Source organism: Macaca thibetana, chromosome 11 (genome assembly GCF_024542745.1).
Source record: "Macaca thibetana thibetana isolate TM-01 chromosome 11, ASM2454274v1, whole genome shotgun sequence".
In the NCBI taxonomy this organism is placed as follows: domain Eukaryota; kingdom Metazoa; phylum Chordata; class Mammalia; order Primates; family Cercopithecidae; genus Macaca; species Macaca thibetana.
In genome coordinates, this window is record NC_065588.1 from 44,666,577 (window position 1) to 44,677,911 (window position 11,335).

General features: G+C 45.6%; 1 protein-coding gene across 4 annotated transcripts; it reads right to left on the bottom strand.

Moving 5' to 3' along the window:
• Nucleotides 1–280: 280 nt before the first annotated feature.
• Nucleotides 281–11,254, bottom strand: ZNF641 (zinc finger protein 641). Of its 4 annotated transcripts, XM_050746917.1 has the most exons (7): nucleotides 11,121–11,202; nucleotides 10,380–10,552; nucleotides 8,264–8,472; nucleotides 7,611–7,702; nucleotides 5,536–5,665; nucleotides 4,786–4,899; nucleotides 281–3,931 (listed from the first exon to the last, which is right to left on the bottom strand). In XM_050746917.1, exons 2-7 carry the CDS (start codon nucleotides 10,394–10,396, stop codon nucleotides 3,177–3,179), a joined length of 1,317 nt encoding a protein of 438 aa, XP_050602874.1. In that variant the 5' UTR covers nucleotides 10,397–10,552; nucleotides 11,121–11,202; the 3' UTR covers nucleotides 281–3,176. The 4 variants fall into 4 exon arrangements, with proteins under 4 accessions (XP_050602874.1, XP_050602875.1, XP_050602876.1 ...); XM_050746918.1 differs by lacking the exon at nucleotides 10,380–10,552 and having other exon boundaries at nucleotides 11,121–11,254; XM_050746919.1 differs by lacking the exon at nucleotides 11,121–11,202 and having other exon boundaries at nucleotides 10,453–11,027.
• Nucleotides 11,255–11,335: the final 81 nt, after the last annotated feature.

An 11,335-nucleotide genomic window follows, 5' to 3' on the forward strand; every position in this document is an offset into this window, starting at 1 on the left:
GTCCCAAATTATCACCTCTTTAGTTCTCTAAAGCCATTAACATTACTTTGACAAAGGAAAAGTTTTTCCTTCTACAGTGAGAACTAAGGCTTAAAGTGTAAACAGCCTTGTGAAAAGCTAACACTTTGGGATACATTATCCCATGCAAGGAATTCTTTGAAAGATACTATGTTGGGGTGGAAAGGGGAGGATACTCAGAATAGGGTGGAGGCATCACAGATGGAAAAATGTGACAAGTTCCTGAAGATGGATGTCCCTGTTTTACATTTTGCCCAAAGAGAACATAGAGACTCTTTTTAAAGGGGACAGGATGAAACATGAACATTTGAGGCTTATTCCCTGTGGGAAAAATCATTCAAATCTATTCACTCATCTAATAGCTGTTGCTTGTTTTATTTTTCGTCCAAGGGAGGTGGTGTTGGACCGAGGTAGAGAAGACAGCGGTACACCAGAAACAACCCAAAGGATTGCCCCTTCTGTAGAAGGTCCTTAGACTCCATGACGCCTTTCAGCTGGGTGCTACACGTGCACCTAACTCTGGGGGCTTCACTTTCTATCCCTACAATTACTCAAACAGATAAAAGGCTGGACGTTAACATGTAGTTATTAAGAGGCGTGATCTAATAGTAAGGAATACCACTTCCCACAAGTCCTTCAAACAAGATTTGTGAGGAGCTGGATTTGTCAGCATGTCAGATCTTTTTGAAACCCAGAGAGTAGAATGTAATCAATACCCTTGTCATAATTAAAGACCAGACTATATGCTTATACACTGATACCTCTGGTACCTTAATCCTTAAAATATTTAGTGACCCTTGCCTCTTGACACAAATATATAATGACCATTTTAGATCCGGGTAACTCCCTTTCTTTGAAGGCAGTTTAGGGATTCCACAGATAGGCTTTGAACCTGCTAAATGTGTATGGAAAACTGAGTGAATTACAAATGTCTTTTTCTCAAAAGTGCGTTTCTGGTTTCTGTCAGATTCAACAGGTCTGTACCTAAGACATGTTCTGAACCATTGCTTATGCAGAGCTTTTAGTCTTAAAGAGGGAGAGTAAAAGAAGTGGCAGAGTCCAGATTTATCACTGAACCCAATGCTTTCTTACTCCCTGGGGCATCTCCTAATACTGATCCTAAAATGCTCCTGATTCTGAGAACCTAGGGCAAGACCTGCCTTACAAAGGCCGGCCATTTTGCCTTATTCATAGGATCATAAACAAGAGAAGTGCATTCCAGGAAGAAGGAAGGCTGCTCAGAGTAGCAGGAGGCAGGGGCCAAGCTGCTCAAGTCACATAAACTTTAAGAAGCCCAGTCAGCAAAATAAGTCTATCTTCAATTCTAATTGAGTCCAGGACTCTGAGGAGCTGTGATTCACCCAGTTTTTCCTGCAAAAGGCACAGTCACTAAACTAAATTGTTGCAACTCACTTCCTCTTGCCTCTCTGGTTCACTCTACCAATTGTGGTTGTGAAATACATCTTAGGGAAGAAACAATATCTAAGCATTAAAAAGAAAATATCCCACTTTGCTCCTCTTCTTCCCTAATACCAAACTGCTCTTGCATACAAGATAATTTTTAAGTTATAAGATTGATATTAACACAATCATTGATAAAGAGAAAAAATGACCAACTAACGATGCTAGAATACTTATGCAAGCCCTAGAGTTAAGGGTCTCAGTGTGGACATCTTTCCAGAAATGGAAAACCAACCAGAAAGCTCATTACCCTGCATCAGCTGAAAAGCTAAGCCACAGCCATTTCCCCTAAAGTTCTGTTTCTGGGAGAATGAGATCTTCAAGAATAACTCTTGCCCCTTGATGCGGCAAAGTCAAACAAGAGTGATGGCAACAACTTGCAAACATGGTAATTCCTGCTCTAATTTTCCAGCACTTAAAACAAAATCCCCACTCAATACAAAGTTTCTGTGCCTCTTGCCTGAAATCAACAAGAAACAGCTCACCTCCCCAGACTTTTCTCTGCCCAGTTAAAAGCAATCTGCAGCCCAGAGATTCAGACCTAGACACACACATTTACAACTGTCTTGATCTCAGCAATAACTGGGAAAGCTTTGTACTCAACTCCCACAACTTAACCTGTCATTTAACCCTTTCCACTAGTGCTCCCTAATCAGACTGCTTCCTGTCTTGAAACAGAAACCCATATAATCCCCACTACCCTCATCCCCAGAACACAGCCCCTAGAAAACCTAGCTTGTACAGTTTGCACATAGCATGCTCTCTTCAAAGACCCTGCACACAAATACACAAGACACAAAAAGACAGTCAAGAGGAGAGAGGGGTCTGCTCAAGAGGGTAATTTTTTTTTTTTTTTTTCTGTGTGGACCTGGGTCATTTGGGGGTATTAGGTCATCTCTTAGCCTTGTAGTGTGATTTCTCAGCTGGATATATGTATGTGCAGGATGAAGGGAGTAGGAATAAGGGGTAAAAAGGTTACTATGTTTTTCAGCAGGTGAGGGTGAGAGGTGTAGATGTATATACTGCTGACTGGGGTAAGGCAGACAGACCCACACAGAAACAAGGCCTGGCCCCGCTGGCTTTCATATGGATAAAAGGAGGGGCTCTGGACGCCTGATCACTAAGTCTCATTTCCTCATTACTCTCTAACCCAGTGTTCACCAGAGTGTTTCATAGTCACCGGTTCTGTGGGATGCAAATAGAAAGGATACTGAGGTCAAATACATTTAGGAAACACTGCATTAATAGAATCTTCAGTTTGGTCTACTGCAGAAATTTTCAGAGCCTTTACTATGCTAAAATGGCCTTTCTCTATATATAGAGAGAAAATAGTAACAGTATGCAAAAGTGATACTCAAAATATTTAACAATTGGTATAGCATAGACTCCAACAAATCAGAATGGATTTCAGCCATAAACTGCCAGTACCACTCTCCTCTTGAGAATGGCTCAGGCTGAATATCAGCCCATGTAGGATGCATTGTTTCCAAAAGTTTTGCCCAAAGAACTCTATTTTTATGTGCTATCTCACAGAACTGGTGAGAAATGCTCTGGCCACTGCTGGGACCTCATCTTTCTAGGGATGGGGTTAGGGCTCATGATTCTGGCCCCTGGGGTTCAGAAGAACGGCAGCCCTGGCAGTGACTCCTAGTAGCACCAGCTGATAGACTTGACCGTAGCTGTAGTGGAAACAGATTTCAAAAGACAGATGTTCCTTTGTCCCAGCTGTTCCGGGGACTTTGTCCCTGGTGGGTCAGCAGATGCCTGTCCAGGTGATGTTTTCGGCCAAAGCTCTTCTCACAGCGAGGGCACTGGAAGGGCTTCTCCCCAGTGTGGGTCAGCCAGTGTCTCACAAGGTGGTGCCTTCGGCCAAAGCTCTTCCCACATTCAGTGCACACGTGACACTTTGGCACGGGTGGGGCACGCTGCCGTTTCCTTGTGCCAGGGCTCTCTCCAACCTCTTGGCCCTTGCAGGATTTGCCTTCTGCATGCACTCTCTGGTGGCTGGCCAGATGGGAGTTGCATCGGAAATTCTTACCACACTCAGAGCACCTGCTGGGCTTGTCATGTAGGTGGGTTTTCTGGTGCCTGATGAGGTGATGTCTTCGCCCAAAGCTCTTCTCACACTTGAGGCAGCTGTAGGGCCTCTCCCCAGTGTGTGTTTGTTGATGCCTGGCAAGGTGGGAGCCCCACACAAACTGTTTCCCACATTGGGGGCATGTGTGGGGTCTTAACAGGGAATCCATCTCTGTGCTACACAGCAGGTTTGAGAAGCCGTCTTCCTGAAGAAAAGGGGGCCCCAGGAGCATTCCTCTGGAGCTCCTGTGCGTGGAATCCCAGCTCTCTTCATGCTCTGGGTTCCAGAGAACAGTATCTTCAGAAACGCTGGATAACATTCTGGGAGGTTCTGCTTCTAGTTCAGGGGTATCCCCCTCATGCTCACTTCCATCTCCTGTGGAGAAGGGGAAATACCAACCCCAAGAGAAGAGTCACAACATTTCCTAAGTCACAAATGAGGTTGTCTGATACCTGCCAGCGCCCAGACTTGACCCCAGAAGGGCTGAGAGAACATAGTCTAATGTCGTACAAGATAGTGCAACAGATATAGAGGTTAAAAGCCTAGGCTTAGGAGGCAGATTACCCAAGATGGAATCTCAGCTTTCCCACTTAACGTCTCTAAACCTTCATTTCTTCTGTAAAATGGGAAGAAATACCTCTCTCTCAGGTGGTTATAAGATAGATAGCACAGGACCTGCACATAGTTTAAGTACTTAGTAAATGGTATATGCTATTGTTATTATTTATTACCATTATTTATTTACTACTATATATTACTATTAATCAGCATCTTTCTATCTAAGCATAGATGGAGAGGGTTACAGAATGTGCTGCAATTGTCACTGGCTGAATGACAACTGTCAGCAATCCTCAAGGCATTCCTGAAATGGGTGGGAGGTTGACAACAATATCAACAACTAACATTTATTGAGTGCCTATTACGTGCTTGGCACTGTTCTGTTCTAATATTCTAATATATTCGTATATTTAATTTTCACAATAATTCACAGATGAAGAAACCAAAGGGAGTTTTATTACTTTTCAAAGGTCCCACAAGTACAGTCCAGAATTCCAATCCACAAAGTGCCTACTACACCATGCTGCTACGCTCCCTTGCTTTTGAAGAAAAAGATCTCTAAACCTTTCGTCTCTGGAACTCTCTGAGGCAGAGTAGGGATGAGACGAACATGGAATGATGATGCCCTGAACTGTGAAGGAAATGGCTGAAAGCCTATTCTAGGTTCTTACCTGTATATGTGACCCTCAGAATGTCCCTCTCCTCTAAGTCCTGGGGGTCAGGGACCCATTGTTCTTCTCCTCCTTCTAGTTGAGAAAGCATGTCCAGTTTGGGAATTGGAAATCCTGCTCGTGGGGAAGAAAAACAGAGCTGTCAATTAGTTCAACAGCAATTCTATATTTCTGAAACCATCAAACAAAAAACTGTTTCCTATTGTTTGGAACTCTAGACAAAAGAAGGTCAAGAAAGAAACATCTCCCCACCCCAACCTCTTCCCCCACCCATCTCTGTTAAGTCCCTCTTCTCTGCCTAGAAAATCACTCTCCTTCCCAATGAACCTGTTTTCTTCCACTCAGATTTTCCAGCCCAACTGGCCTTTCTGGGCATAACTTCACTTTAGTCCTCCTACAACAGTCCTACCCCCTGCATCCCTGTCTTCCTCTATATGGTTCCCAAGTTTACAAGGACCCGGTTCCAGTTCTCTCTGCTTTGTGAGAACCTCCTAATTCCCAACCAAGAAAAACCTCAAGTTCTGTACTCCACAATTCAGCATCAATTGCTTTTTTATTTATTTATTTTTAATGATGCTTTACTCTCTCATTCTCTTGGGATTGGCCCTAGTGTTCTTTCTCTGGCAGAAGCACAGACAGATTCCCTGCCACAGAAGGGGTTCTAGACAGACACTATCCAATAGCCCTGAAGCAGATGGCTCTGTCCTCCCAGAGTATAATCTTCTAGTGGCTGGAGAAGGTCATGCTTACTCAGAGAGACTACTATCCCACAGTTTTCTTGCATGACATATTCTCCATAAAAGTCTGTCTGAGAGGGGTCCAGGCTCCGCCACTCCTCCTGAGAGAAGCACAGTGACACATCCTTGATGGTTACCAGGCCCTGAAACAAAATGTAGCATCTTCTGTCAGCAGCTGTTTTTCAAGGAAAATGTGATTCAGTATGAAAGGCTAATTTAGTAGAGGAGAGAGGGTGAGAAATGATCTGAGAAAAGAGCTGCCCAGAAGTCCCTGGGTAGGGCACACAGTTTTGGTAAAGGGGAAATAAGGAGAGGAGTGAAGGTAGATGGTCAAGGAGTAAGTGAGTGTAATGTTACTGGAAGAATTTCCCAAGTGGGGCCATGAGAAGCTGGAGGCACCACAAACTCATCACCCCCTCTGTTGACAGGTGTCTACTCAGTCACTTCTCCCTGGCCTTACTCTTTTGAAGAAGAAATTGTGTACCATTTCCTCCTCCTTCCACTGGACCTTGCCTTTTCTATCAGCACAAAATGCTACAGATAAAACATTCTTTCTTGCCTCCCTTGCCACAGCATTAAAGATATGAGTTGGCTCACATGATCATCAATGGTATGTTCATCTTATAACTGAATAGAATCTATCCCTTTCCAAGGGGTCATAAGACCCTTGGAAAATTAAATGGAGCCACAAGAAAGGGAATTCTTGAGGTTAGGGTTTTTTGGGGTTTTGTTTGCTTTGTTTTTTGTTTATTTATTTATTTATTTAGAGACGGAGTCTCACTCTGTCACCCAGGCTGGAGTGCAGTAGCGCAATCTCGGCTCACTGCAACCTCCACCTCCCAAGTTCAAGCGATTCTCCTGCCTCAGCCTCCTGAGTAGCTGGAATTACAGGCACCCACCACTACACCCAGCTATTTTTTTGTATTGTTAGTAGAGACGGGATTTCACCATGTTGCCAGGCTGGTCTCGAACTCCTCACCTCGTGATTCGCCCACCTCGGCCTCCCAAGGTGCTGGGATTACAGGCGTGAGCTACCGTGCCTGGCCATATCTTTATATTTTTAGGCAGCACAGTATGGTGGTTAGGAGCTCAGAATCTGAAGCCAAGTGACTCAGCTTTGCCACTTTCTCACAGCATGACCCTACACAAGTGCCTTAATCTCTCCCTGCCCCATTTTCTCATCTGTAAAATTGGATAACTTGAGTTGTTCTCAGAATTACATGAGTTAATATACATAAAGCACCCAGAAAATGGCATACGTGATAAGCACTCTGGGGGTGTACTCCTATTAGTACTAACACTATTATTATTAGCTTTCCACAGCTCTCCTATTGCCTTCTGAATCTAAACCTATTTTCCTCCCAGGTTCTGCCCCTCTTTATATCCTTCTTCCTCTTCTTTTCCATAAATGTTCCATCATCCACCCAATCCTTCCACTTTAGGTTCTTCTAAGCTTTCTTCAGGTCCTCTTTTCCTAATCTTTCCAGATTTATTTCCTAAGGGAAGGTAATTATTCTTAAAATCCTCCTGTGGAAAACAAACACAGCCATCCATTAAAAACCCTAACCTTGACTAGGCACGGTGGCTCATACCTGTGATCTTTGGGAGGCTGAGGTGGGCAGATCACCTGAGGTCAGCAGTTCAAGACCAGCCTGGCCAACGTGGCAAAACCCTGTCTCTACTAAAAACACAAAAATTAGCCAGGTGTGGTGGCATGTGCCAGTAGTCCAGCTGCTTGGGAGGCTGAAGCAGGAGAATTGCTTGAACCCAGGAGGTGGAGGTTGCAGTGAGCCAAGATCGTACCACTGCACCCCAGCCTGGGCGACACAGTGAGATTCTGTCTCAAAAACAAAAAACAAAGCAAACAAAACCCCAAAAAACCCTAACCTCAAGAATTCCCTTTCTTGTGGCTCCATTTAATTTTCCAAGGGTCTTATGATCCCTTGGAAAGGGATAGATTCTATTCAGTTATAAGATGAACATACCATTGATGATCATGTGAGCCAACTCATCAATGGGCTGCTGCGAAAGCAATACAAAGGTACCAGTGATGGGACCACAGGAGAGGCCAAGGGAAGCAGAGCTCACCTGTGATCCAGCTGCAAGAAGTGCAGCTGCCATCTCCCAGTCTCCAGTGTTCCCCTCCTGGGGAATTGCAGGAACCCAGGGAGCAGACTGAGCTGATGAGGAGAGAGAAGAAACATTAGAGAATAACTATCTACCCTTTCTCAATAGGGCCTGGGCCCCATTTTAGAGAGGCTTAAGGACCACAGCTTCTGTATCTATGCCCGCTGGTAAAACTCAAATGCGTAAATGTAGATGAGAAAGCCATCACTCAAAATGTTCTGAAAGGGTATCAGATGGCTTTTAGTTAGACTAGCTATAGTTTGAATTTACAGTACTTGAATGTAATTTTCATCTAGTAAAGTGCAGCTTACTGAGTGAGTTATCCAACAGTAATCAGGTTGCTGTCATTTCCTTCATCTCCCTCATTCAGTATCACTAATTATGCATTTGTATGTGGAGGGAGTAATTATGAAGAAACAAGAGAAGCCCAGTTGCATCGTTTGCTGAATTCAGAAGCCTATTTTGTACCTGTGACCAGGTCTCAAAAAGAATGGACTGGTCCTGGTAAAGTTTATGCTATTTAGTCCATGGCAATTTGGAGATTTTTAGCCCTACTTCTGGAACAAATATTAGGAGACTACGCACTGTGCTTCCCACACACTGTGGGCTCTCACCCTTCTCCTGAAGGGACTGTGGCTCCTCTTCAAGGTCGCAGCACAGGTGCTCCAGAGGCCCTGGTGCTCTTCTCCATGGCCCCTCTTCCTTGCTTCCCCTTTCCACCTGGGGCTCTGCTCCATCCAGCTGTACATTGATTGATTCCCATCCTGTCCCCAGAGCTGCTGTCTGTTCTGAAAGCATTTTTGCTGCAGACCCAAATTGTGACCTGGAACAAATTCATATCAGCAATGCCCATGAAAATGGGAAAAGAGTGATATTCCTAAGGGAGTTATGAAGAACAGGCCCAGGGATAATAGATGAAACTAGATAGGAGGAGCTTGCTGGAAGATGAACTTTAAAAGCTTGATGTGTTCCGATCAACTGAGCCTGCACCAAGCTTCCTGGAGGAACTAAGAAATTGGCAGGTGCTATGTAGCAAAGCCACTAACTGGTATTTTGTGGACCTCGTGATGGAAACAGAATATACCTGAAGATTAGAAGAAGTTCATTTAAAAAAAAAGAACTGTCCCAGAAATTCAAAGGCTATCCATTTAATTTCAAGCACATGAAGTACAGGAAAGTAAGCAGTTTGGAAACATACAGGAAGAAATACACATAGACCTGCACTCAACAAGATGGATGTAATCACACAGAAGATTTTCTGCCACAAATCACAGTCTCATCAGTTTAGAATGAAATGATTACTATAGGTAGAAGTCCCAACCAAGGGGCGTATTTGTATCATGAGCACACACCTCTTTCATGAGGCTGAGCCAAAAGGTACCTCACTTGGGACAAGCCTCAACAAAAAGGCAATGAGAACTGGTAGTAAATACGGTAGAAAAACTAATAACTTGGAAAGCAGGTGTAAGACTCCAAAGTAACCCTAACAAGTAAGAGAAATTGTTGGTCAGTGAGGAGCTGAAGTGTAATCAGGAAAAGTAAAAAGGAACAGAAAGAGTCTGAACCAGAGCTGGAAAAGGGGGAAGAAGTACTGCTAACATGACCCAGATGAACAAACCTGTTTGTCAGGCACCAGTCAGATCTCGTTAGAAAAATATATTCAGTTTGAAAGAAGCATATGGAGAAGCCAGGGTGTGTCCATCAGAAGACATGAAAGTCAAGAAAGGGATGGGAAATACAGCCACTGGGAAAGTTAAAAATGTCGGATGTAGTTTTTTCGGTCTGGAGAAGGCTGATGAATGATGTTACTAATGAATAAAAACAGAGGTCCCTTCTATCTCTACATAGGTCAAACAGAAAAAATGGGTCTTGATTGCAAGCGAAGAGATTTAGGTTATTATTATTTTTTAATTATTAATAATCCTGCAGTGTACAAAACCAGATAGTGGGCTCTTCTTTTTCTTTGGACATCTTAAGAGCAGGATAGATCACACTTCTGTTGTGATAGGGCTTTATGGCAGAGAAATAATCTGAGATCTGAGAATCTCTTTCTGCTTGGCAACATATTTTGGGTATTCTTATTCAATAACCAAACACTCGAGTCCGTGAAAGACTTCCAAGAGCAGTCAGAAACTTGGTAACTATCCTGGCTTACTTACATCCTTTTAATAACATTTGCAAGAACCTTGAAGGCCAGGGTAGGTAATGACAGATGTCAAGTCATCTATTTTCTTGCCTATTTGTCTTTGACAAAAGAGGTAGGTGGGAACCCTAAGCCAATGCACAGGAAAAACAAATTCCCCTTTCATCTCAAAAGTCCAAAGATGGCTCAGGGCCTCATGGGAGCACCCTGGAGGTTTCCTTTTCAGAGACTTTTCATGAGAAAGGAAAATTTTTGCTAAAGCAATGAAGGGAAACTTCCATTTTAGCTCTCTTCTCTGAATTCCAGCTCTGTATCCACTTTTAACACACAGGGCACTAATTCCCCCTCTTCATCCCATCTTTCTGGTTCTCTAGCCCCTGTGCAAATCCTCCCTGAAGGCTTTACCTCTAGCTACATATCTGGACACTTGTCTCAAACCCTTTCTCCATCTCCCCCAGGTAGCAGAGTCTCTTAATAGGAAGCCTCTTTCTGTAGAGCCCACTGGGCCAGCTGTTAGCCTTTCTATACCACTGATAGAAATCCGTGGAAGTGCTAGCAAAAATCTCAGCAAAGGATGGGATGGGTACCTGTCCTCAGCCTGCATTTCCTAAGATGTTCACGCAGAGCCAGCACCTGGGCGGTTAAGGTGGTAGCCCTAACCTCGTTTCTCCTGGTTCCAGGATGATCCCATGCCCACTGGAGTCTGCGTTCTAGGGCTTTCATTTCCCCCTTTTCTTCACACATACGGGTAGCAAGGGACCTGCAAAAGGAAGTTTTTGCAGCCAGTGCTGATGAACAGAAAAGGGGCCATGTTATAAAAATGAGTAGCCCAAGGGCACACGGACGAGTTGTGCTCCGTCCATCAGAGAACCCTGGCCCCTGCCACGGGTGGGGCATGGGCGGGACGGGAGCCTGCTCAGGGGTAAGGTTGCTTCTTCCCTCCTTCTTGTCACAGTGCCCCTGGAAAGGGTCAGATTTCAGAGAATCCGAGCAAGGCAGAAGTGGAGCAGGGGAAGTGAGGTCAGAAAACAGGTTTCCCATTAGCTGGGGCATGAGCAAGTGAAGAGAAAGGGAGCCACGGGGTAACCTGTGCGCGAGTGACAGCGGCGGAAGCCCGCAGGGCCTGACAGCTGCGATGGGCACGGGGAGACAGGGCGAGGGGCGGGCACAGAATGTCAGCGGGGCAGACCCCCGGGAAAGGCAGCAACCCGGAAGCCGCGCCGATCCTCCTCCCCGCCCCCATGGGTGACCGAGCCCCCACCCGCCGCCCCGGGAAGCCAGGAGTCCCTCCCTCCAGCCGCAGCTCCTTCCAGCCCGGCTCCACTCACCCCCGGTCGGCTTGGCCCGCGGCCCAGTGCCTCCCTCCCGGGCGCCGCCTGCCCCTCCCCTCCGCCCTCCGCTTGCGTCTGGGAGCCGGCGGCCGGCGGAGCCAGAGACAGGCGGAGACGGCGGCCCGGCGGGCGCGGGCGGGGCGGGCACAGGAAATCCCCGCCCGCTTCCGGGGCTCGGCGGCGGCGGAGGCGCGGGGAGTGGGAGGGAGGGG

Bases quoted from the DNA above. Each gene is read 5' to 3' on its own strand.
- ZNF641 (XM_050746917.1), bottom strand. The intron at 5,666-7,610 runs GTGAGCTCTGCT...ATTTTGTTTCAG, and splicing joins TTCTTGCAGCTGGATCACAG to GGCCTGGTAACCATCAAGGA. The intron at 4,900-5,535 runs GTAAGCATGACC...CCCCACGAGCAG, and splicing joins TGGGATAGTAGTCTCTCTGA to GATTTCCAATTCCCAAACTG.